The following is a 27,865-nucleotide window of genomic DNA, read 5'->3' as shown; positions in this document are numbered from 1 at the left end:
GCACGGGAATGTATGTTGAACTAAGTACGGGGGTAGTTAACAATTAAAATAATTTAAGGTCATTATTTAGATATTGTCCTGTGCAATAAATGTGTTTAACTAATTAAAACATTTCGCGGCCGCCCTGCTGTTTTAAAACGTTGACCAAGAAGCATTACGTCTTGAACACAACTCTTTCCGTAAACGTCATCATGGCGGGAAGTAGTTGCTGAGACAACTTCCACTGAGCAGGTTTGCTCCGCAGTTAAATGTTCGACTTCAAGCAGTGAGTGGTTGTTATTTATAGATAGCTAACTGATGCTAACATGTCTACATCTTCAGTATCAAAGGTAACGTTCACACGAACCAAACTGGAGCAGCGTTTTATGGGAGTCCTTTCTTACGCTCTAAACTCCACATTTTAGGGTTGTTTTGTTTTCAAGCCAGACGTCCAGAAGAAGAAGAAAAGTTCACTCGGTTTAGGTAACTGTAAAATTTCATATTTTCATTGGTGACTTTTTTTTTAAAATTATGTTTTCCCATAGAGGACTACTTTAATCATGGCTGTGAAGGAGCTGAGACCAATGAAATGCGCTTCAAACTCTTTCATGATCTATGGAACAAAACAACAACAGATACAGAGGTATTCATTACATTATGTACCGTGAGATATTGTTTGGTGTGCCGTGGGAAATTATGCAATTTCACCTAATTGGTCGGAAAAATAATTTTTGCAATCCATCCATCCATCTTCTTCCGCTTATCCGAGGTCGGGTCGCGGGGGCAGCAGCCTAAGCAGGGAAGCCCAGACTTCCCTCTCCCCAGCCACTTTGTCCAGCTACCATGAATTGATTAACGTGGACCCTGACTTAAACAAGTTGAAAAAGTTATTTGGGTGTTACCATTTAGTGGTCAATTGAACGGAATATGTATTGTACTGTGGAATCTACTGATAAAAGTCTCAATCAATCAATCAATCAATCCTCCCGGGGGATCCCGAGGCGTTTCCAGGCCAGCCGGGAGACATAGTCTTGCCAACGTGTCCTGGGTCTTCCCTGTGGCCTCCTGCCGGTCGGACGTGCCCTAAACACCTCCCTAGGGAGGCATTCGGGTGACATCCTGACCAGATGCCCGATACCCTAGACCAGACCAGATACCCTTTTTTACAAACCAATAATTAGAATCCGCAAACAATGTGCCGTTGTAGAGTGTCTGTACTGTCTGGAGATCAGCAGAGTAACCATGCAATACTCTTCCGTACCAGTAGGTGGCAGCGGGTAGCAAGAGAATTAATGATGGTTATGGTTTGAAGTCATATCGAACAATTGCGTCAGGTATTTGATGAGAACGACTTTATATTGTCAATATAAGCTATTGAGTTTTTTTTTTAACATTTTCTGCTGGTGATGTCTGTCATGTATTGGTTACTCGGATCACAGGACAATAATTGTAAGGGGAACTTAAGGGCGGGGGACACAGGATATGATGACATGTGTTGTGTGTTGGACACCTGAAAGTGGAAAAAGTAAGAGCGTTAATAAAGGGCAGAAAAAGACAATAAGCTTTCTTTTTGTGTATTATTAAGCTTAGATTGCTAATAAGTGAACTAATAAGTGACAAGTTTGGCACACAATAATGGTGACGAGGATGGGATAGTGTCGCCCTGGATTTTTTCAATGAAAAAAATGTGCCTTGGCTCAAAGAAGGTTGGAAAAACACTGCATTACAACAGTACTATTTGAAGAGTCTTATACTTTGATTATATGTTGTCTATTATAAGAGGTGCGCTTTAAATCCATTGCATGTGTACACATTAGAGATAATAGCTTTATATCAATGGTTCTCAAACTTTTTTTTTTTTTACAAAGTACTAGCCATCCATCCATTTTCCCACCTCAGAAAACACTTGGCACTCCAAGTACCACCATAATGACCTACATTAAATTGCTGTGGTGTAATAGGCCTAAATATTTTTGCCACTGTAACATTACACACAGTTTGAACAGTAACACTTTTTGAATATTTAATTTTGTGATTCCAGTAGAGGAAGCCCATGTAAGTGGTACGCATACCACAGTTTGAGAATCACTGCCTTATACTATTGGTGTCAAAAGTAGCACATTGCTATTGTTTTACCCTCCAACTCTGTCATTAGAGAGTACAAATACCATCAATCCATTTTCTACCGCTTATCCATTTCGAAGTCGCAGGGGGTGCTGGAGCCTATCTCAGCTGCATTTGGGCGGAAGGCGGGGTACACCCTGGACAAGTCCCCACCTCATTGCAGGGCCAACACAGACAATTATCACACACTAGGGCCAATTTAGTGTTGCCAATCAACCTATCCCCAGGTGCATGTCTTTGGAGTTGGGAGGAAGTACCTGTGGATAAATTGTGGCTGAGTTTAGTTTAGTATTCTGTAAAATGTATTGTGTCTCCAGCTTTTGCAGGAGGAACTCAATAGGCAAATCCTGGACAACCTGCTGGACTTCACCAAGAAGTCTTACTCCACTCGTCAACAAAGCGACTGGGCCTCTCAGATGAGGGCAAGCGAGATTCCCACAGCAGCACTCATGCTTGGTACGATGATGACAACCTGACACTTTTCTGACATTCAAAGGTTTTTTTTAGGTAATCTGAGGGTGCATTTTGTCATCTTTTGATGCCCTCACTAGGTGTAAACGTGCCGGATCATGACATGACCTTCCAGAGCCTGTCTGAGCTGCTACAGCAGTCTGTCACTCCTCATGTAGCCTGTGTCCAGGCCAAAGAGTGTACAGGTAAGTTATTTTCCACTAAGGTTTTGACAATTTTACGAAAAAACCTAATTGCGATTTTTCTGTCCATAATTTGTGATTGCGATTTTTATATTTTATACATAAACATGCCCCCGCGACCCCGAAAGGGATAAGCGGTAGAAAATGGATGGATGGATGTTTAAACCTGCTAAAATAACAAGTGAAGGAAGCCATGTTACTTTTAGACTGTCAAACAATATATTCTTGTCTGAAAGTGCCACACATTAGAACAACATGCAATATTTGGCTTTGTGCAGACAGAGTTAGTTTTTGGCCCCGTTTACACTGCACACTAGGGTTGTTCGGTATACTGGTACTAATAAAGTACCGCGATACTAATTGATTGAAATCGATACTATACTGCCTTTGAAAAGTACTGGTACCGTTCTTTCAGCTGAGCCGCTGTGCGGCGATGACTACAGAGCCGAGGCACATGATGTTGTGTGTCAAAACGCGCACACAAAGTGCATACAAGCAATAACATATTGGAAAGGACGAATGGCAAAAAAGACTGGTTAATAAAGAGGGTGCGTGAAGCGCAATATAGAGATATTTGGACTTCAAAACCAACGATAAAGGTGGCGCTTTAAACAAGGACGCGCCGCGCTTCAAGTGTTGCTTTAAAACACGCCTCGGCAAATGCAGCGAATAATATGGCCACCTTTGCTTCAAACTTAGGTAAACATTTAAATAATAAGCATTCAGATCTGCACAATGAGTTATAAAGAGTGATGAGCATAATGTAGCTGTTACATCTGTCCTGCTGTTCTGCTCCTGTGCAGACCGTAGTAGAGGAGCGCGGGGGAGACGTTCTCTTCAGTTCACTTTACCCAACAATGGGTCTGCTAAGCTCCGCTTTCCGGTCAGAGTTTTGCAGGACACAACCGGACCCATTCATCACTTTACTGCGCAGTACGCGCACTCCTCTCTCTCTCTCTCTTTACTTGCTCACTAACTCACTGACGTCATTCAGCAAACACTTTGACATTCTCGCAAACACACGTAGTGTATGCTACCCTCATAAGTTAACCAGCTCCCCTGTTGTGCACATGTATATACAAAATATGTAGATACGTAGACACGCTCACAGCTGCTTGGATAGATGTCAAATATTAGCGGAGTTCGGACCACCCATCTAACGTCAACTAGTGCCAGTGAATTGACTGAATTTGGTAACAAATTTCTACAATTTGTGTTTTACCTTTAAAAGTTAAACAGATGTGTTTTACCTGCTACATGGCTTATCTGGGTACATTTATACATCATTTTTTTTAGTACTTACTAATAATTGTATTTGTCTTAAAGCACAGACCAGTATTGGCAACCATAAATCATGAAGCATTTAATATGTCAATAAAGATTTTTATTATATTGTAATCTAATCCTTGATTATGGCAGACTATAAGTAATATGGAAAATTGTTCTTTGAATGCAACAAAAAAAACCCAATGTGTTTAAAGCCCTTTAATTCATAATTTAACCTTCTAAAATTGTTCTTTCAGTGCAAAAGGAAACAAAAGTTTATTATATTGTAAGATTTTCTATTAAAATAAGCCAAAATTGACACTTTTTCGTAGTTCCCTTTATTTGGAAAAGTATCGATATACATTTTGGTACTGGTACCAAATTATTGGTATCGGGACAACCCTACTGCACACCAAATCGTATTTTTTGGCCCTGAAGGGACACAGATCTGATTTTTTTTGCGAGTCTAAACGCTCCAAAGTGCTTAAAATGTGATCTTTTGTTATCAGATTCAGGCCACATCAGGACATAGTCCTGAATCCGATTGGAATCTGATCTTTTCAAATGTGACTTTAGTCTAAACGCAATGCGATTTGAATGTGATTTTTTTCGGCTGCTTTGTGCGAGCTTCGTCATTTGTGTCGCCGGAAAAACGCAGTCTCCAGCAGAAATGGATATTTCATCACAACATCCGGTTTCGGTTTCTATTTAAGACAACCAAATTTTTGGTGCATCACTTGTCAATAGTGTACAAATGATACACTAATAATACATTAATATATATTTTGATTCTGGAGAAACAGCGATTGCTGAAAGACCAGAATTGACGCTGTGGTGCATTTGCTTACATGTGGGCTGAAAAATAAAGCTCCCGTAGATCCACGCTGATGTCCATGTCTCCTCTACTTAGCAGCCATTAGAAGATTAAAACCCTCCCAGACATATTACACTATACACATCCATTCATACATTATATTAGTTTAATTTACTGGATGGATGGATAAAAACACACATTTTTAAGGTGTTTCGACTTTTAATTTATTTTGTAGTAGTAGCGACTTCCTCCCGGTCAACTTCCTTTGTTTTCACTTTATCGAAGTGCGCATGCAAGTGACATCTGTGCCACATTAGGGCCTGTGTGCGTTTACGTTGGAGTCTGATAAAAAAAAAAAATTACTTGCAGTGAAAAGACGGGTGGAAAAAATAAGACCTTGAGTTTTGAGGTCAACATTTTTGCCATGTGATGTAGTCCAGGGGTGTCAAACTTGTTTTTATTGAGTGCCACATCGCAGTTATGGCTGCCCTCAGAGAGCAGCTTGTATAATATAAGAAATTGCCTATGTAATATGTAATTTTTTACGTACACTGTAACAACAAATCTGCATATTTTACAGTAGAAAACTGGCAACTCATTCACAAAATATACAGTGTTATTACAACATTTTTATTATGGTAAATTGAAAAACAGTACCAATGTTTATTTTATGTCAGGCGACTGAGCTGCAGGTTTTTTCATGCTAAAAAATTGGTACCGTTTTACCATTTACAGTATTATATCGGAAACAATCCTGTTTACACAGGACACAGGATGACTTTAAAGGCAAAACCAGAGAATTTAAATCAGAACCAATTTTAGGAAATCATTTAAATATTTAATTGATATTGTTACAACACCATCTTCATTTTTTGCCCGATTATAATTGAGACAAAAAATGTAACCATTAAATGACCTTTAAATATTCTGGATATCAGCATTGGTATGACCAATACTGCCCCTGCAACTACCGTATTTTTCGGACTATAAGTCAAAGTATTTTTCATAGTTTGGCCGGGGGTGCGACTTATACTCAGGAGCGACTTATGTGTGAAATTATTAACACATTACCGTAAAATATCAAATAATATTATTTAGTTCATTCACGTAAGAGACTAGACGTATAAGATTTCATCGGATTTAGCGATTAGGAGTGACAGATTGCTTGGTAAACGTATTGCATGTTCTATATGTTATAGTTATTTGAATGACTCTTACCATAATATGTTACGTTAATATACCAGGAATATTCTCAGTTGGTTATTTATGCGTTATATAACGTACACTTATTCAGCCTGTTGTTCACTATTCTTTATTTTAAATTACCTTTCAAATGTCTATTCTTGGTGTTGGGTTTTATTTAAAAAATTGCCCCAAAAAATGCGACTTATACTCCAGTGCGACTTATATATGTTTTTTTCCTTCTTTATTACGCATTTTCAGCCGGAGCGACTTATACTCCGAAAAATATGGTACTTGTTATTGGATTGATATCCAGATTTGTAGTCTCGCCCAAAACCAATGTAAAGTATCCACTCAACAGAAAAGTAAATGCTTATTATATTTTAGCAGAACTGTAGATATAACCTTGTTAAAACAGAAAGTAAACAGGTATTAACAAGTAAATTATTAATAGTTTTGAGACAATAATACAACTACAAATAATGCAATATATTACTGCATATGTAAGCAGCCAAATTAGGAGCCTTTGTAACCCGCTTTAAAATGCTTTTCTAATCCATTTATATACCAAATAATATATCGTGATGTATATCGTTATCGCAGGAGGCTATGCTACAGTATGTATAGCAATATAGATTTTAGGCCATGTCGCCTATCCCTAGTAGAGGGCTATTGTGAATTGTCAACTTAAAAGTTGTACTGATGTATTGTTTCAGCATTGAAGCACTTGATGAAGAGGGTCTTGGAAAGGTTGATGGACACCGTGGTGGCTTTTGATGATGAAGATGAAGACGAGGAGGCGGAGCAGAGAAGCACTCAGGCACACAAAAATATGCAGTGTTCCCTGAGCTCGCTCTGTGAATGGTACAATACGCAAACAAAGGTGAGACATTCAAGCACATATGGCGGCAGACTTTTGCAGCCTTTTTAAAAAAATTTAACTCTTTGTCCTTTGACTTTCAGAAATCAGACACTCCTGGGAAAAAGCGCAAGTCTCCAAGCAAAGATCATCATCCTCCCATTGTTATTATTTTTAAAGATTTGGAGGCCTTCAACCACAGAGTTCTTCAGGACTTCATACTTACCTGCAGGTAACCTGTAACTTTAGTTTCAATACTTTAAACTGCTTGGAAATATGATCAACCAGTGATCCATTTTTTTTCACCTGAGCCTTTTAAATATTTGTTTCATATGTCTACTATTAATGTATTGCATTAATCAAATTTGTGAAAATTGTCATTCTGTGTTGATAGTCCCCTCTAAAATGTGTGCAAATTGTTTTATTTGAGATAACTAACATACCGGTAGATGGTCCGCTGCTAATACAACCTTGCAACAATCTAATATTTTGATGACATTCCAGCACTTGCATTTGTATTGTACCTGTTGTATTTAGAATATCAGACGCATTTATTCAGGTAGAAATATCACAAATTACATTATCAAACATCTTTGACAATCAACTTTACTTTACTTAATCCTCTTCGTCCCTGACGGGACATAAGGCTTCGACGATCTGCCTCCATCTGAACCTGTCTGAGAGGTCCATAGTAGTATAGTTCGTAGAAGTTTCCGTAACGGTAGTGTCTTTTTACGGGGTGGGGTTGTTGGCCCCACGCCCAAACCCCAACCTGGAAGACCAGGTGCTGTTTTTTGGCTGGACTCTACCTGGAATACCTGCCCGACATGGTTGAACCTGCTGGGGGCATAGCCCCCGTCGGTATAGCTATCCGGGTCACAGAGACACGCAAGGTTCCGCACCACGACAAGGTAACAGCACAAGAGGAACGTATTTAGAATATCAGACGCATTTATTCAGGTAGAAATATCACAAATTACATTATCAAACATCTTTGACAATCAAACCATGATCGAAACAATTCCCATTTTGTGTTGTTAGTGTGTGAAACTGGTATCTAAACATGGTGTAGCTCCTTCTCTGAAGGCAAATGCTCCTATAGCAGGAATACAAATTCTGGCAAGACACCAAAGCACTGCAAGTTAAGTCATTAAAACCATAATGTTTTAAAAACATTTCATTAAAGCAAACTCTGGATGTAGCAATAAACGGAATAATGATAAACCACGGTAAAATTCCAGACAGTTACTGATATTGTTTGAATTTGGAATTATCGAAAAACCGTCATTTATTGATGCATATAATTGTTTGGCTTGAGAAAACATAGTGGAAAGCAACAACATGGACCTCGGTATGTAGATTTTCCCTCCTAGTAAATGGACAAAATCTGAAGTCTGGACATATTTTAGATTCATAAATGGTTCCTGAGGGTAAAATAATTGAGTGTATTTAGCCATCTGCAGAAAAAGCAGGAAAAAAGTTCCTCGCGAAGGGAGGCAACACTTCAAACACGATGAGCCAACTCCGGCACCACTATCCACAACTATACAGTGACTGCATAGTCAGTCAACTTGTAGCTGAATTCATGATGGAAAGTATTTGAAATTTAAAATGTCATAGTTTTTCAAACATTCTTATAGTTACACATAATTCAGTGTTACCTAAATTACCTAAAAATAGATGTTATTGGTGCTATCAGTGAGAGCAAGTAGTGTGTGCACATGACGCATACTCTCTGTAGCAGAATTTATTTTATTTTTGTTTGTATTTTGTGCTCTTCTTTATGCCTGCTGCCCCTAATGTTAGTGTTAAAAACAAATCCCAGCAGAAACATTACAACATGTTTTGTTTTTAGAGGAGTAACATTAGTGTTTGTGTGCGTGCCCGACATATAATTATTATAATAATGAGCATAATGCATTTGCGTTACCCGTATTTACAGAGTGGGCGTGCAGCAGGCTTGTTCAATGCCGCCATAAAAGAAAAAGCAAGGCCAGCAACGCTCGTGTCCTTCTTATAATTTTGATATAAACTGCGCAGGCGCTACCAAACACAGACCGGTTTCAACAATGTCTTCGTTAGTGTGCAATTTTCTTACAGGAAGTGATGCACTTGAATAGTCACAGCTGTGGTCAATCAATTGATATAATAACTCAAGAAAAACTTCAAAAATGAAAGTGCACAAATAGACAAAATGGAAAATTTTACAAAATAAATCAAAGACTCAGCACAGTATCATAGGTAAATAAAGTCATAAAAAATGTGCAAAAAAAGAAAACTTTTTTTTTGCAAATATTACACATAAAATACCTGATGCCTTCCAGAGGCAGGCTGCTTATGCCCTTTTGTCAAAAATGGCAATATACATTACTGCAGTCTTGTCATATTTTATTGCCAAAGGTTTAAATAGTTAAGTTGTCTTCTGACATAAGTATGTAAGACTCGATCTCATATATGAACACTATTTTTATCTACCGTACACGGACAAAAACGGAAGTTACAGTACGTCTCACTTAACTCTTACATTTATTTGTTTACCTCTTATGTCCATAGGATGCTGTCTTGCACAATTTTCATATTTATTTTTATTTACCTACGTTATTTTGTTTTTGTCAGGTTACTTTGTTTAAAATGATTGTGTTGCTTTCATATGCACATTCTATTTCTACTGGAGGTACATGAAACAGTGTTTTGAGCTACAATAATGTTTCTTCTGTAAAGGAAATTATGAATGTTTTGTTTATTTTATTTATTTTAAATAAAGTATAAGTAGTTTTTTTAAATTTTGAGCACATTTAAAAATACTGCAGTAGTAATGATAACTGTGATCATACTGTTACATCCCTAAAGCAAACTAATTGTCTAATCATGGTATGAAAAACTTGAAAATGATCTGTCTCGGGTACACTTACAGTATCTATTCGCAATACATCACGTTTATATTTGAGATGACTATGAACAATGCGATCAATCGCAATTAAATATTTTAATAATTTGAAAGCCCCACAAATAATATATTTTGATATCGCTATCTCAACAGGTTACAACATATGTTGCATATTTCCAGAAAATTCTCCAAATCGTATCACTTTTGGGACATTCAAATTTGAAGCTTCTATTGTATGAATAGAAAATATAATGTGAAGTATGCATGTAGACTATTCGTGTAAATATGTAATTTACCATACCTTAAAAATAATCCATGTACTGTGTCTCGCAGTCGCTACATCGAGCGGCTCCCTCTCATGTTCATCTTCGGCATCGCCACATCGCCCAGCACCATCCAGCACATGCTTCCCCACTCTGTGTCGTCGCTGCTGTGCATCGAGCTCTTCCAGTCCCTGTCGTGTACTCAGCACTTGGCCACCGTCATAGACAAGGTGCAAAAAGATGACCACAGACTAACATTTGATAGTCATTTTGACTCAATTCTGTGTTTTTCCCCCCGCCGCTAGTTGATCCTGACAACTCATTTCCCCTTTAAGTTGACTGGCAAAGTAATGCAAGTGCTGGTCAGCCTCTTCCTCTACCATGATTTCTCAGTGCGGAACTTCATCAAGGGCTTTCAGGTATATACATGGCATGGCCGACTGACGGTACAGGACGAAATCGGGGTTGCGGTGGGGTGCAACACTCACTTATTCCTGCTCCTACTTTGTTTTTCTATTGGACTGGGTGCTTATTAGGTGCGTTAAGAGAGAATTATGACTGCTATCTACTGTACAGAGTTGTAATGACAAGTTACAATCACAGTCAGTCCCATTATAATGTGCTTAGCAAGCTGTGAATGCATGGGAAACAATGAAGTATACAGTAAAAGTAAGTACAATAACAGTAACTAGGAGGAATAATAAATATTAAGTTAGTTAAAACAAATAAAGATATCAGGGATAACTAAATAGATTCTGAAGTAAGAATTCTAGCACATTCACAATTCATTAATAAATGGTGGTTATGATAGCAGTGATAAGGGGAAAAAAATAAGCAAAGGGATTGGGGAAAAAAATACAATAATAAGAAAATAGGAGTTAAAGATATGATAAATGTACAGAGGTAAGAAATACAAATGCTAAAAAAGACAAATATAATAGTAAAATTGTAATAAAACTAGAATAGTACGTTTACCTCAGTATAAAACTTGGAGCTCTTTTTTTTTAAAGTCTTTTATTTGACTCATTGACTTTTAGATATTTTTTTATTTGATTTTTTTATTCCTGAATTTATATTTTACTTTTATCTTTAAAGTGTCCTTTATGTCTTTGTTTTATGCTATCCTATATTTGTACATGTTTGTGGTGTACCGCTCTTTGTTTCTCAACTGTGGTTGTTTTTAAAGGGCTCTATAACTACTGTAAAGTTGGTATGGTAGGGTTTCACATATATTAGAATTAGTAAAAACAATAAAAAAAACAAAAGTCTAAGGATAATAATGTTTATGAATACTGGAGTGAACATTTTGACTAGCGCACAATTTAAGTAATGATTGAATACAGAATAAGCAATGATTCATTGATAAAGATGAATGAAAAAAGTATATTACTTAATGTTGTTGATTCTATAGTCGCGCTGCAACGATTACATCGATTAATTAGATGGGGAAAAAAAAACGTAAATGAATTTTTTTTGCTTCGATTAACCGCTTCATTATAGCTAATACAAAATTATAACATTTGGACTGCATGTAGTGCACAGACCTTTAAAATATGCAAACATAGTTGCCATAAGGCCAAAGTAATGGAACGCACATGAGCGATGGAGTATGTGGGTGCTATGATCAGTGTGGCGCTGAAAAAAGAGTTTTTAAAAATGTTTTATTAATGCACACGTTAAAAGTGCAGTTTCAATGTCAATGATGTGCGTTTATTAGAAAACAATAATTACGAAGCAGAAAAATCTTGCTTTATTTAAACTATTTTCCCTAAAATATGCATTAAGGCTATAAATTGTGTTTTATCCAATTATTTGGTTAATCCAACAAACTAATTGATGGATTACTTGATTACTAAATTAATGGCTGCAGCCCTAATCTATTGAAATGTTATAGTAAATCATGGATACCTGATTAATTGCTGTGTGCGTTTGTGATAGAATTTTGTGCTTTCTGTGCCCAAGCTGGCCCTGTTGGAGCACTTCCACTCACAGCCTCTCAGTGTGCTGTGCTGCAAGAAGAAGGAAGCTCTGAGAAACGTCACGCTGCTCAGCCACACCGACCTAGAAAGGATCAGGAAGCTGCCATCATTCACAAGGTACATGTTTAACTGGTCAAAGGTTAAACACACACCATATGGACAGAAAAATGAGCCATGAAACCTTATAAGAAGTGAAAATTAGATGTTGCAGTTGGAAGAGCTTTCACTTCTGGGGATATATATACCGGTATGTATGTGTATATATATATATATATATATATATATATATATATATATATATATATATATATATATATATATATATATATGTATATGTATATACATATATATATGTGTATATGTACATGTGTAAATGTATATATGTATATGTGTATATATTTATTTTATTTTTTTGGTCAAAGATGTTGGGCCAGAGAGAAAGCGTGCTGGCTCATAATGTCAGTTGTAATTCATCTCCACAGAACAGAAAAGGACCATCCGCAAATTGTCCAAAATGTATTAGTAAAATGAGTAACTACTTTTCGGGGTCAAGTGAGAGCTGTAGTCCAAGCCCTGGCTCATGAATGACATGGAATCTCTAAACTTGAACACAATCCGTTGAATTTAATTTGTCCATTAAATGATGGGAATAAAAATAACACATTCTTTTATAACTGCATACCAATATTTTAACACTCTAAGCTGTCATAAAAGTGGAAAAATAGGTGAAACTATTAATATTGAGATGTTTTAAACAATTTTATAAAAGTCTGATCCTCCCTTGAAGCCTCAGTGCTGCAAAGACCATTGGTATTTAAAAAAGGAGTGTTTACCCTCTCAACGCACAGGCTACTTTTTAAACTCTAGAAGATTACTTTTTAACAATCGGACTTGTGAATCTGTTAGTGGCAACAATGGATAAAGATGATGCCATCGCACATGAAATGCTAGTTAAAAAGATGTCTCACCTGCTAGTCATGCACGACGACGCAAGATCAAGAGAGCAACTACTGAAAAAGATCGCTGACCTGCAAGAAGACATCCAACGCATGTCGGACGAGATGCAGAGGAAAGACTCACTCTTGGCCGTCTCCCGGCAGTGGGCTGGAAACATCGAAGACCGGTGAGCCCGCCTCTGCAAATGGAGACAAAGTCCTCTGGGATCCGTCCTCTGCCTGCCAGCGATCTTTGTGTTCCACTCCAAGCAAAGGGGCTCCCTGGACCGAGGTGGTCGTTCGCAGGCGGAGAAGGCCTCCGAGCGGGATTCACGGTGCGGCTCTTCCTCTCCTGAGCTTGTCACGCTCCAACAAGTATGCACCTCTGTCTGTGAGCGAGAAGCAGGCCGCCTGTGAACTACCCCAGGAAGCTTCACACGTCCCCCCTGCCACAGACACTGCAGCCTTCCCTCCACTTACGGCTTCTTGCGCTTCAGCAGACGGATGTCCAAAAGGTGGCCGTCGGCCGCCGCCGCGCTCAACTTTTTCCTTCCGGCGCAGGCGGTTGGTTAAGGACGCTGTACGCTGCCATTCCACCCGCTCCCATCACCGGATGATGGACCACAGCCAGGGCACTCTGCGGGAAGTACCTGACCCAGCTTGCCCTCCTGACGATCAAGCGGACGTTCCCACAACCCTCATTATTGGTCATTCCATCGTGCGGCACGTCTGCATGAGGGGGTTCGCCCTGTTGTCCCCGGTGCCACTGTTATGGATATAATGGAGAAAATACCGGACATCCTAAAATCCCACCCGACGATGAAAACGATCCTCATCCAGACAGGGACAAAGGACATCCGCTGGCAGCAGTCCGAACCCCTTTACTTTATCCATCTCCCCAACACTGTCGCACAGTTGCAGGTAAAAACTTTCATCTCCTGTCCCACCCCCACCTGTTTCAGAGGGATAGGCAGTTTCAGTAGGCTGCTTAGATGCAACACCTGGCTCTAATCTGCTTTCACAATGCTGGCTTCATCCACAACTTCGATGTGTTTTGGGAGAGACGCCCATCTCTATGGGCCAGATGGACTGCATTTAAATAGAGTTGGATCCCACACGTTGTCTGCCAACCTTGAATTTGTCGTGCTGCACGCCAATCTACCCACACCTGCACTAGCTCAACTGTCCGTCACTGATTGACATCTCCCAGATCCTAGATTCCACACACTCCGTTCCACCTCCGACCACCATACACACGTCACTGGACTTGGACCTGTCATTCACAACACTTCACACACCCTTGTCATCATTACAACACGCGAGTACACCAGACACCTCCATACACATTCTGTCAACTTTCACTCCCTCAAAAATCTTCCAAAACAACAACAATCCACATCTCCATCTGTCACCATCAACATGGCACTTTTAAACATAACTTTTTTAATGAACGATATGATTTTAGACACAAAGTTAGACTGTCTTCTTTTAACTGAGATTGGCACTGATGCACCTGTTGTTATTACCGAAACTACCCCACCAAATTTTTACTTTTTATTTTCTACTAGAAGGGCAGAAGAGGAGGGGGTACTGCATCAATTTTAAATAACTCACTGATCTCAAATGGAGTGTATTTTAACAACAATTACCGGTACACATTTGAGCAGCATGCTTTTGTTTTTAGCAGCCCCCCATTCTGTGTTTACGTAACTGTTATAAACCCCCCTGACACTCAAGCTCTTTTATCAGTGAATTTTCTGAACTTTTATCATGTATCCACTCCTCCTATGACATGATTTTAATAACTGCTCATTTTAATGTACATGTTGACTACTCCTCAGATTTTTTATCCAGAGAGTTTTTAAACGTTTTAAATTGTTTTGATTTTAAACAGCATGTCACAGAGCTGGCTCACAACAAGGGACACACCCTGGACCTGGTCATAAGCCAGGGCCTCTTCTTTGGTGTGTCCTCTGTTGTTGACCTGGCTGTGTCTGACCACTATTGTGAGTTTTTTAATATCACCAGTCTTAACCAGCTGGGGCCCCCGGTGAGAACAGTGAGGAAACGCTACCTAACTTCTGAAGTGGCTGCAAATTTTATTGAGATTTTACGGAACACTCCCGCAGAAATTTTACTCGCATCATGCGACGTCATCGTTGATCGTTTTAACAGTAAACTCAAATCAACTTTGGACTCAGTAATTCCACTTTTAACAAAAACAATTTAACAAAACCTACACCTCCGTGGAGAAGCAACGAACAATTACGTTAAAAAGAAATGTGAGCGTGCGGAGAGGAGATGGAGGAAATCCAAATTAACCATACATTATCAGATTTTACATCACAACTCAATACCTACAATAACACAGTCAAAAAGGCCCGAATTCAACATTACTCACAACTCATCACAGACTATAAAAGCATCCCCTGGTTCCTCTTCTCCACTTTTTCTATTCAATAGAAATTTTATTTTATTTTTTTTGTCATAAAAAAATACAATCATGTGTGCTTACGGACTGTATCCCTGCAGACTGTGTATTGATCTATATTGATATATAATATAGGAGCCACACATATTAATAACAGAAAGAAACAACCCTTTTGTGCGAATGAGTGTAAATGGGGGAGGAGTTTTTTTGCGTTGGTGCACTAATTGTAAGTGTATCTTGTGTTTTTTATGTTGATTTAATTTTTTATTTTTAATTAAAAAATGTTTGTTTATTTTTTTTCTTGTGCGGCCCGGTACCAACCGTACCGGTCCGTGGCTCGGTGGTTGGGGACCACTGCTCTAAGGTACAGTCCCACGTGCTACTCTATTTATTTGGGAGGTCCCTGGTTACATCACTGAGGCTGCTTATGAAGGAAGGGGGGTAATTTCAGCAGCCCAGTTAGACACAATATCTTAGACTTAGACTTAGACTAGACTTCCTTTTTATTGTCATTCAAATTTGAACTTTACAGTACAGATAAGAACAACATTTTGTTACATAAGCTCATGGTAGTGCAGGATAAAAAAGCAATAAGGTGCATATATAAATAAATAAATAGGTTACTGTTCAGATAAATATATTGCACTTTTTCACATGCATCCACGTTTATGGATGTATGTTATATTGTTATTAATTGTTATTATATTGATAACTATAGTAACGGCCTTTCAGCATAAGAGTTGTGTGATAACTTACACATAATTCTTCTAACATGCAAGGATCCTTGGTAGAGTTTTCTCCCAAGTAAACCAGACAACCTGTCTTTTAGATCCAATTCCTACATCACTTTTTAAATAATTTTATTGATTATTTGATTAACAGCTTTTAACTATTATGAACTGCTCTCTTCACACTCGGGTCTTCCCTGCTGCTTTTAACGCGGCGATGATAAGACCCCTTTTGAAGGAGAGCAGTTTGGACCCAAGTGTTTTTAATAACTACCAACCTGTATCCAACTTAGTTTTTGAGGAAAATTTTAGAAAAACTTTTTTTTAACCAAGTCAATTACTTTTGTAAATATGAATAAGGAATATATCAGTCTGGTTTCAGGATGAACTACAGTACAGAGACAGCACTTTTAAAGATTTTGAATGGCATCAGGTGGAATTTAGATAATAGAAAAAATAACAATGTTGTTTCTGCTGGATTTAAGCGCTGCTTTTGACACAGTAGACCAGGGGTCACCAATGTGGTGCCCGCGGGCACCAGGTCGCCCGTAAGGACCATATGAGTCGCCCGCGGGCCTGTTCTTAAAAAAAAAAAATAATAATAATAATTTTTTTAATTAAATCTACATAGAAAAAACAAAAGATACACTTTCAATCAGTGCATCAACCCAAACAACCTCCCCCATGCACACTCATCCACACCCACTCACACAAAAAGGGTTATTTCTTTCTGCTACCAATATCCTGGTTCCCACAACATAGACAACACATCTGCAAGGGACACAGTCCCTGAAGCACACATGATTGTATAGGCTGCTGGTCCACTAACATTTTCATTAATTACTATTTTTTATGTAATTATTTTTATATTGTTTTACTTTCTTTTTTATCCAAGAAAATGTTTTTTATTTATTTATCTTATTGTATTATATTTTTTTTTTTAAAAAGGGCCTTATCTTCAACAGATAACAGTTCAACAGTTGTCAATGAAATTAGATTTGTTTAAAGGGTTTTTTAAACCAGGCCCAGTCCAGATAATGTCCAAGTCGGACTCAGCAACACACACCTTCATTCATGTACACAGAAAAAAATTAGGGAACACAACAGATTGCATATAATTTATAAACAAAATTACATTTTCAAAATAAGCATTTATGTACAGTCCAGATTATGTCCAGGTCACTCAAATTAGGGAACACAACAACAGATATCATATAATCTATAAACATAATTATACTTTCAAAATAAGCCTTTGAGGACTTCTCATCTTTTTTTTAAATGTTTTTTGGCATCATTATTGTTTTCAACCATGTAACTTTCTAAAGTTAGAAAATACTGAATAAATGTTTTAAAGAAAGTAATACTAAGTGACTATCTGTTTTTGGCCTTAAAAATAAACATTTTACCGAGTACTATAATTAAATTGACTAAATCATGATTGTCAATGAACTCTCCTAAAATAACAGAAACCACATTAAGCTTCATAAACAAACCAATCCTTAAACACATTTTTTCAACTTCCACCCAAAACAAAGACACAATATGACAATACCAAAACAAATGCAGGGTGGATTCAGGCTCCTGACAACAAAATCGGCAATCATCTGACTCTGTCATATTCCATAATTTTAACATTTTCCCTGTGGGTAAGAAGTTATAAATAATTTTAATTTGAAAATAACAATTTTGCACATCGATAGTGGTTTTATAGATTAGTTTGAATATGGCATCCCATGGCAACGGGCAGTCAAAAAAGTCCTCCCATTTTCCATTTGTGTTGTATGAGGCAGCCTTCAAAGATTTCTTTATTAAATAAAAAGTATGTATTTTTGTATTTATTTTAGTTCCTTTTTGCCAACTAGAATTTCTTATTAGAGGTTTACAAACTAATAATTTAGTAGTTCCATAATTAATTATTTGTTTCCATCTTTTCCCAATTACTCCAGTTAGTTGATAAAATGAAAAGCTTGAGCAAGCATCACCATACATAGCTCTAAATTCATCATACTTCATAATTTTACCATTCTCATTGATATCATTGACAAAAATGATTCCTCTTTCAAACATATTTTTCCAAAAGAAAGGCTTTCCATCTATTACAATATTAGAGTTCATCCATATTAACTGCTGCAAAATATCGTCTCTTTTTTCTGGCACATAAAATTGAAAACACCACTATGAGTGGATTGTTTCCTTTATGAACCCCGCCATGTTTCCCAGCAGACTCTCTGGGAGGGGATCACTTGTAAAAAAGGATACAATTTCTTTTGATACAGTACATGTTTTTTGTCCAACAGGACATTTGTGTACCACTCAATGTTTAAATACATATTTGGAACAATTGATGCTTTTAAAGACAGACACATAGCTTCAAGGTTGAGAAGTTTCAGGCCCCCATATTCATACTCTTTGTACAAAACCTTTCTTTTAATCTTTTCTGGTTTGCCGTTCCAGACAAAATCGAAGACCCTCCGCTCATAAATCTTAAAAAAGTTTTGTGATGGAGCTGGTAATGACAAAAACAAATAAATAAATTGAGGAGTAATTAACGAGTTGGCAATAGACATTTTACCATACAAGGTTAGGGATTTCCCATAATTGCATAATTTTGTCCAGCTTTCTTAGTCGATTATCATAATTTACTGAGCCTAGATCTTCCAGATTTTCTGGGACAACAACACTAAGTATGTTAACTGGTCCATCTGTCCACAAAACAGGCACTTTGCATTCCATTCGAAAGGACGTTCCCTTTAGATTTCCGATCCTTAACATTTTACATTTATCATAATTAAGCTTAAGGCCAGATTGCTGTGAAAATATGTCCAAAAGATTAAGAAGGTTCCGCAAACAATGAGGAAAAATCTTATCTTTGTGAATCAGCCTTTTCTGACATGAACTTCATCAAGAACAAACACAGAACACGCCTCACTGATGCACATCTGCAAGACTCACTCAGAGTTGCAGTGTCAAGTTACACACCAGAGTACAACACACTAGTTAACAGCATGCAATGTCAGGCTTCCCACTAACTGACAAAGAAACAGATAACAGATTTGGTGTCCAGTTCAAAGTGTGACATGATTTAAAAATTTGAGAGCTTTACTTTTGTATTTTACATGAGTTATTTTTTGTACAAACATGGTGCAAAGTAATTCATGATTTGTTAAAAAATGTTAGTGGCTAGCTAGTTAAAATGGGATATTGTGATTTCACAAGACTGTCTTAGAAGTGATAATTTGAAAATGTTCAATTTGAAAAATGTGCACTTAGAGAAAATATAAAAATAAAGTGTTGCATATTGATATTTATCTGTTTCTATATATATTTATTGTGAGAAATCATTAAGATGATCAGTGTTTCCACAAAGATAAATATCATTAATTATTAATAATAACAGAGTTAAAGGTAAATTGAGCAAATTGGCTACTTCTGGCAATTTATTTAAGTGTGTATCAAACTGGTAGCCCTTCGCATTAATCAGTACCCAAGAAGTAGCCCTTGGTTTCAAAAAGGTTGGTGACCCCTGCAGTAGACTATCACATTTTATTAAAGAGACTTCTCAACACCTGGTGGTCCTCTCTGGTACTGTTTTTAACTTGTTCCGCTCTTATCTCACAGACCGATGTTTTTATGTAAGCATGGATGCATGTCCCTCGGGAACCCATGAGATAAGATGTGTGGGGTTCCTCAAGGCTCAGTTTTAGGTGCCATTCTTTTTAATCTTTATATGCTGCCTCTTGGAGACGTCATTAGGAGACACAGCATCAGCTTCCACAGTTACGCTGATGATACACAGTTGTACATTACCGTGTCTCCCGATGACACAGGACCAATAGATTCCCTTTTTAACTGCATTGTAGACATCAAGTCATGGATGGCGGTATGGCGTAGTGGGTAGAGCAGCCATGCCAGAAACCTGAGGGTTGCAGGTTCGCTCCCCGCCTCTTGACATCCAAATCGCTGCCGTTGTGTCCTTGGGCAGGACACTTCGCCCTTGCCCCCGGTGCCGCTCACACTGGTGAATGAATGAATGATGAATGAATGATAGGTGGTGGTCGGAGGGGCCGTAGGCGCAAATTGGCAGCCTCGCTTCCGTCAGTCTACCCCAGGGCAGCTGTGGCTACAAATGTAGCTTACCACCACCAGGTGTGAATGAATGATGGGTTCCCACTTCTCTGTGAGCGCTTTGAGTATCTAACAATAGAAAAGCGCGATATAAAATCTAATCCATTATTATTATTATTATGGCAATGAATACAGCTCAACCAGGACAAAACATAGGTTTTAGTTATAGGTCCTGAAGACCAGAGGGAGAAACATTTACAAAATTACAAGATTTTAAACCAACACACTCTATAAAAAATCTGGGCGTGATTTACACCAGACCTGTCTCCCATTAAAAATGTGTGGCGCATTATGAAGCGTTAAATACGACAACGGAGACCCTGGACTGTTGATCAGGTGGAAAGAATTCCACCTGAAAAGCTTCAAAAATTGGTCTCCTCAGTTCCCAAACGTTTACTGAGTGTTGTTAAAAGGAAAGGCGATGCTCCTGTGCCAACTTTTTTGCAATGTGTTGCTGCCATTAAATTCTAAGTTAATGATTATTTGCAAAAAAAATAAATAAAGTATCTCAGTTGAAAAGGATTTGCAAATCATTGTATTCTGTTTTTATTTACGATTTACACAACGTGCCAACTTCACTGGTTTTGGGTTTTGTGTATGTTCAAGCTGGAACAAAGTACTGGTGTGTATATTTGTTGTCTTTTTGCATTCCTTTTGTTTTACTCCTTGAAAAAAAAGTCCTGTTTTGGGGAAAAATGACACAGGAAAAAAAGGCTTACTGAATTTAGCCCTTCTTAGGGAAGCTAAGGATTTGAACAAATTCCGATTGCACAACATTGTGTTAGTGTGAATGTATTTAATGCAAGCCTATGACATATTCACAGGTATGTTGAGAAACAGCAAACTGAAGAGCAAGCTGAACTGTTAAAGAATGATGCTCACCTTAAGGTAAAGTACTTGTTTTAACACCGACTTGTGCTGAAATCATTGCCATCATGAAACAAGACTTTCAATGCTTTCAGGAGGTTTGCCAGCAGCTGATCAAGGACCTTGACAAATACCACAAGAACTATTACCCCACACTCAAGTGTCTTCACGCTTTGACCTCGTCGTTGCCTCGCTACCCCCTCGGGAAACAGGTAAGAAGTCCTCTATCTTAAGTCTAAACAATACATCCTTTTTATTATTATTACATTTCATTCTTGCTAACACCGGTTTATCCGCAGATTCGGGAGCTCCATTTAATTTGCTTGGAGAAAAGTGTTTGGGAGACCGAGGATTACCATTCAGCCTTGAAGCTGCTTAAGTAAGCCTGGATAATTCATTCCATCATTCCTTGTTGTCTGTAAAAGGCTAAGATTTAAACACTTTGCTTATTTAAGATGGAGTTTGTTTTTCAAATGAGAAACTATTACTACTGTACTCACTGGCCACAGTATTAGGTTGCCCTATGAGAGCTAATGCAAGAGCTGTTTCATGTAAAATAAGGAGTATTATAAACTTTTTTTTTTTTTTTTACAAAAAACAATGGAAAGAGTATTTTATCAAAAGTCTTCATCTTACAAGATTCTGTCAATTGATGTCCTTGAAGTAGACATTTATCACATGATAAAACTGATTAAACTAAAATATAAAACTCTTAATATTTCAAGTTTATTCTACAATGGTGTGAAGCCGCAAAATTGGAATGTATTCATATTATTCAACTTATAATATTCATGGTACATTTGTTTACCTGTGTCTTTGCTCTTATTATGATAATATTCCCTATTTTTGTCAAATTGTTGTTTTTTGTTATTCTATGACTTTATTTTCTTAACATTACAACGTGCTTGTAATATTTTGTCTCAATTTAGTAAAGTTGTAGGCATCCCCTGTTTATCACTGTTAATTGGTTCCAGACCTGACCACTATAAATTAAGTTCCGCGAATTAGGAAATCTTATTTATAAATGGAATATTTTCCCAGTTTGAGCATAAAAAAACTTGTTTACGACCTTCTAAATATTGTTATTATTATTTTTATTAGAGCCCTCTGCACAAGAAATATATATATAGTCACCTTTACCCTCGTTTTACCCACTATAGTAGACATAATAGAATAATCACACAGTTCTTAAACGCAATCACTAACCTTTGAAAATACTGCGACTTGTTCAATTATGATCTGCTGTACAATACATTACCCTAAATGTAATTTAAGTTCCTTTAGCCTTTTTTATCCTTAGAAATTTTTAATTTACACCAACCGTATGCAAACTGTGCTTAAATATGCATGTTTTTTTACTAATATTAGGCTGTAGTCAAACACGGAACATCGAGGGACAGTGATATTATTTTTTTATAAATATATTTGGAAAAACTGCAACCGTGAAAGTCGCAGAATTCATAGCGTAAAGTGGCGAGGGACAACTGTATTAGGTATTTTAATTTCCCCTCTGGGATTAATAAAGTATTTCTGATTTTGATTCTGATTGTTCTCTTAATTTGGTAATAGTTAATTTCGGACATGCATGCAACTTACGTTGCGGTACATCACATACACTACCGTTCAAAAGTTTGGGGTCACCCAAACAATTTTGTGGAATAGCCTTCATTTCTAAGAACAAGAATAGACTGTCGAGTTTCAGATGAAAGTTCTCTTTTTCTGGCCATTTTGAGCATTTAATTGACCCCACAAATGTGATGCTCCAGAAACTCAATCTGCTCAAAGGAAGGTCAGTTTTGTAGCTTCTGTAACGAGCTAAACTGTTTTCAGATGTGTGAACATGATTGCACAAGGGTTTTCTAATCATCAATTAGCCTTCTGAGCTAATGAGCAAACACATTGTACCATTAGAACACTGGAGTGATAGTTGCTGGAAATGGGCCTCTATACACCTATGTAGATATTGCACCAAAAACCAGACATTTGCAGCTAGAATAGTCATTTACCACATTAGCAATGTATAGAGTGTATTTCTTTAAAGTTCAGACTAGTTTAAAGTTATCTTCATTGAAAAGTACAGTGCTTTTCCTTCAAAAATAAGGAAATTTCAATGTGACCCCAAACTTTTGAACGGTAGTGTATTTACAGTTTCACATTTCAACATGACCAAAAAGGACTATGAAGAAGCAAAGCCTATTTAATCCTACCCCTTTTTTCGTTTTTTAGTAATTGCGAACACATTTGTTTACTTCCCGTCTAAATCTGTAACACAAGCAAACTAATAAGTAAATAAAATAAATCCAGAAGGTTCACGTGAATAGAGAGCTAAAGATTAGTTGTGATTCACATAATTTGCTGGATATGTAATAGAGGATGGACTATTAATCAATAAGGTTCAAAATTGTGACATAACAGTGGGCCTTGTAATAGACTTGTATTAATATAATTATTTACTATGAGTAATTATTTTAGTATATATTTTTTTATTTGCAGTGTGTCCCTAATGCACTTTTTGTTCAAATATTTGGTTACTTTTTGAAAATATATGTGAGAAACAGCTTGAAATAAACTACAGAATAGTGTTACACTACACTACTAAAACCACATTTATAAAAACATTGCTCAATTCAAGCCTGACAAACGGTATCCTTCTTAAGGCAGACTTTTAGATTAAGCTTGTGTTTGTTCCCAACATAGTGGTAATTCATGTTTTTGACAATTAGCTTACCACAAATGTGATTTTACTGTGCCCCCCAGTGGCCAGCTATAGTAACTTTAAAAAAAACCAAAAAAACGTCAAGGTTTTTTTTTGCCTTTTTTGAGTTTGAGCCCCCTCATGATGTATTCTTCCTCAGGATGTTGGCCAAGGATGAGCTGATTGCATCGCTCCAGAGATGCGCGGAGATCCTGCATCCGGTCAAGTCAAAGAAGATGAAGAGCGCCCTAGTCCAGCTGGAAGACATGCTCGCCAAATTTAAGCAGTTGGATGGTAAGTTGTGAAAAAAATCTTCTAGGTGTGAGCCTCACTTCCAGTTCTTGTACCGGCAGCTGCCAACGAGGTGGTTCAATGTGAGGAAGAAACTCTCACCTCTCCTGTGAACAACCTTCAGAAAAAGACTGACCTGTTCCAGCTGCAGAAGGTAAAATCACACAGCGTGTGGTATCCTCGCTTTTGTTTTGATGGTCGACTGCAGACTTGACCTCCTCTTTCCAGGCCCTTCTGGAGATGAAAGAGTCCAGAAGGTCCAAGAAGCAAAGTCCATTTGAGATCCTACGAAGTGAAGCACTGGAGTTTTTCGACTACCTCGTAAAGTGAGACCAGTGATTGTCCTGAAGTCAACGACAAAACTTGCAAACACTTCCTTCCTTCCTTGCTAGGAGTCACCTGTCTCCTCCAGAATGTCAGACGCTGCATGAAGTTTGCTACTACAGCTCATCATCCACCATCAGACGCCATCTCAACGCGACACCTCGCATCTCCATTCAGGCAGCGCTCAGAAGTCCTTACTATTATCTTTTGGTACGTCTGCTTGGTCCAACCCCAACACTTGGAAAATTTTGTATTTAATATAAAACCTTATTGATCCCACAACGCTTTGAAGGAGGCGAGCAAGTAACGAGCAATTCAATATCTACAGAAAAACTAAATAAAAACATTCTTTTTTTTAAACTCAGGAATATGTACCATATCTTGTATATTTATATGTAGGATAACAAATACAAACTGTCTTGCACTGTAGACATTACATCTTGGAAAACTTTATTTACTTAATGTATATTGTATTAAATTAAGCATTTTCAGGCATAAAATGACTAAATCAATTATAAGTATCAATACTACACTAGTATTGGACACTAAAGGAAACCAAACCAATCAGAACGTGCTGTTCACTATCGTGGTCACTAATTGCCTCAGATGGTGACAGCGTTACTATATTGGATTAAATAGGTGTAAAGGTGACTAAAGGGTGTTATTTCATATCAAGAGGGCTCTCATAATGTAAAAAAAAAATCTTTAAAGGCTTTTTATGCCTTGGCTATGAAAATGTTTGATACATTTTAAAGTTAGGGTTACAAAAACACTGATTACACATTCATAAAAATCATAAGGGGGTGTTTTGTTAATAAAATAAATAAGCCTTAAAACGTAGGAACTTTTGCCGCAACTTTTCACAAATCAGGCATTTTAAGGCTGCAACAATCCCAAAGAAAAGGTCGCAAAATCCTGAAGGGACTGGCTAAAGGGTGTTATTTCATGTAAAGAGGGCTATCATAAAGTCGAAAAACGTATATAGAAGGGCATAAACTATTTTTTTATGGTGTAGCTATAAAAATATTTGATTTATAATTTCAAAATGTATAATAACTTTGCGTAAATTAATTTATCGCAGTTATTTGAGTACCTTGAAGGTAGAAAAGCGCTATACAAGTATAACCCATTTATCATTTATTTATCATTTATTTATCTGTCGAAATGAGCTGTTGCGTCAAAAAAAGCTACCAGTTTCATAACTCAGTAGCAGTGTCTATCGATTTACGCTACTGCATCAAAAAATTATACCTTAAGTTTTAGAACGGCCATTTAGATATCAAATAAAGCTCCTACTGTAGAATGGCTATTTTTTATTATTATTTATATGATATAGAGCAGGGGTAGGGAACCTGTGGCTCTTTTGATGACTGCATTTGTCTCTTAGATAAATCTTAGCTGACATTGCTTAACACGATAAGTAATGAATAATTCCGCTGGTAATCAGTGTTAAAAATAACGTTGAAAATATAAAACATTCTCATGCATTTTAATCCATCCGTCCGTTTTCTACCGCACCTGTTCAAGAAGTCGCATTAATGGTAAGAAGTATTTTATTTATTATTGGTTAGCTTCAGAATAACAATGTTATTAAAATTAATAGGAGACTTATTATACTCTAAAAATTTTGGTCTCACTTAAAAATGCACGCATTTAGTTGTATTCAGTGTTAAAAAAATATTATATGGCTCTCACGGAAATTCATTTTAAAATATTTGGCTTTCATGGCTCTCTCAGCCAAAAAAAGTTCCCGACCCAGGTTGCACATTCTAACAGGCATATTAAGCCATCAAATAATGGTCCCACTACTGCTCAGTTGTCGGGCACGACTGTTATTGTCATCGTTTCCCTGTACCTTTGTTTTCACTGAAATTGCTATTCCTGTTAAAATGATGATGTAATGTAGGCTACCATTATTAGCGTCAATGTGAACTTCCTAATGCTGTAATTGTCTACATGCTTACTGTTTAGAAGACAATGTCACAGAAATATACTTTAAAATAATAACTTACCTGTAACGCCAGTAAGAAAGTCAACTCTATCTACACGACATAGCTCATTTTGATGGGTATTTAACTTGAGAAAATAAGCGTTAATGCGCATGCTTTCGTATGCATGCTCAGTAGCGTTATGTAGCTCATTTTGACCAATAACTAATTTCTGCAAAACACTGGAACTAACAGCGATAAACAAGGGACGACTGTATGATAATATTAAATAAATACATTTCATATATTTAGAATGTTTATAAAAAAATAAAGTGCATCACAATGAACAATCATACTTACATTTACCAATTCAACAAGTCCAAAAGATATAGAAAGAAGCAGACTTTTTGATCCTAACCCTGGCCCATGAAACTGATGTTATCAGGCACTGTTCTTAATTATATATTAATAACATGTTTACTGTTATTAAATACTACTGTTAATAATTATATATTAATATTTAAAACTTTATTTTCTAACTGTAAAGCCAAAGTAACTCACAGCTTTTTATTAGAATACATTATCTTTACTGAAGCAAAATTATAACTATTTTTGTGAAATAACAAATTTTTTCTCATATCACGACTTAAGTCTCATAGTTACAATTATCCATTTTTTTAATAAGAGAAAACAGTTTCAATAAAATATATTCATAAACTTAAAATAAATCATACTGTGGACATGTTTTTGATGTGGCAGCAACAATATAGTTTTTGTTACATTATTGCAATGGTTCCACAAAATTACAGTCTTTTAACAGTGTTTTTTTGTTGTTTTTTTTTACAAACCAACACTTCAAAGTAAATAGGCTATAACCACAGTGAATATCATGTATTAAAAAATAAAGTGATAACTACACTACAAAAATTCTCCTTATATCTCAACATAATCTTTTGCATACATACTGTATATGGAAAATCATACTCCTTTTTGTACACCATACGATACTCCATTGTTTCATCAGTTAGGTAGAGAGAGCCTGCTTACAATGACATATTTTATACATATAATATAAACTAGGGGTGTGGGAAAAAACCATTCAAATTCGAATCGCGATTCTCACGCTGTGCGATTCAGAATCGATTCTCATTTCTAAAAAAGCGATTTTTTTAATTTTAATTTTAATTTTTTCCCATTTTTTATTTTTTTTATTTAATCAATCCAACAAAACAATACACAGCAATACCATAACAATGCAATCCAATTCCAAAACCAAACCCGACCCAGCAACACTCAGAACTGCAATAAACAGAGCAATTGAGAGGAGACACAACCACGACACAGAACAAACCAAAAGTAGTGAAACAAAAATGAATATTATCAACAACAGTATCAATATTAGTTACAATTTCAACATAGCAGTGATTAAAAATCCCTCATTGATATTATCATTGGACATTTATTTAAAAAAAAGAACAATAGTGTCACAGTGGCTTACACTTGCATCGCATCTCATAAGCTTGACAACACACTGT

At 36.9% G+C, this 27,865-nt stretch overlaps 1 protein-coding gene across 3 annotated transcripts in view; it reads left to right on the top strand.

Annotated features, from left to right (window-relative positions):
- Nucleotides 1–10: 10 nt before the first annotated feature.
- The window catches only part of orc3 (origin recognition complex, subunit 3), a 36,716-nt gene continuing 8,861 nt past the window's right edge, over nucleotides 11–27,865 (top strand). For 2 of the 3 annotated variants that reach the window (XR_009825270.1, XM_062041554.1), the window contains exons 1-17: nucleotides 11–329; nucleotides 405–462; nucleotides 525–622; nucleotides 2,421–2,559; nucleotides 2,655–2,759; nucleotides 6,735–6,901; nucleotides 6,982–7,109; nucleotides 10,098–10,257; nucleotides 10,333–10,446; nucleotides 11,990–12,123; nucleotides 21,050–21,113; nucleotides 21,188–21,304; nucleotides 21,392–21,471; nucleotides 23,948–24,081; nucleotides 24,126–24,232; nucleotides 24,307–24,404; nucleotides 24,471–24,612. Coding sequence is in view for 2 of the 3 variants with exons in the window: in XM_062041554.1 (XP_061897538.1) it covers nucleotides 306–329; nucleotides 405–462; nucleotides 525–622; nucleotides 2,421–2,559; nucleotides 2,655–2,759; nucleotides 6,735–6,901; nucleotides 6,982–7,109; nucleotides 10,098–10,257; nucleotides 10,333–10,446; nucleotides 11,990–12,123; nucleotides 21,050–21,113; nucleotides 21,188–21,304; nucleotides 21,392–21,471; nucleotides 23,948–24,081; nucleotides 24,126–24,232; nucleotides 24,307–24,404; nucleotides 24,471–24,612 (1,869 nt within the window). In the remaining variant the exon portion in view is untranslated. The remainder of the gene's footprint in view (nucleotides 330–404; nucleotides 463–524; nucleotides 623–2,420; nucleotides 2,560–2,654; nucleotides 2,760–6,734; nucleotides 6,902–6,981; nucleotides 7,110–10,097; nucleotides 10,258–10,332; nucleotides 10,447–11,989; nucleotides 12,124–21,049; nucleotides 21,114–21,187; nucleotides 21,305–21,391; nucleotides 21,472–23,947; nucleotides 24,082–24,125; nucleotides 24,233–24,306; nucleotides 24,405–24,470; nucleotides 24,613–27,865) is intronic. The other variant, XM_062041555.1, reaches the window with a different exon arrangement.

This window comes from Entelurus aequoreus, linkage group LG03, assembly GCF_033978785.1.
Source record: "Entelurus aequoreus isolate RoL-2023_Sb linkage group LG03, RoL_Eaeq_v1.1, whole genome shotgun sequence".
Lineage (NCBI taxonomy): Eukaryota > Metazoa > Chordata > Actinopteri > Syngnathiformes > Syngnathidae > Entelurus > Entelurus aequoreus.
This window is presented reverse-complemented; position numbering and strand designations above follow the sequence as displayed.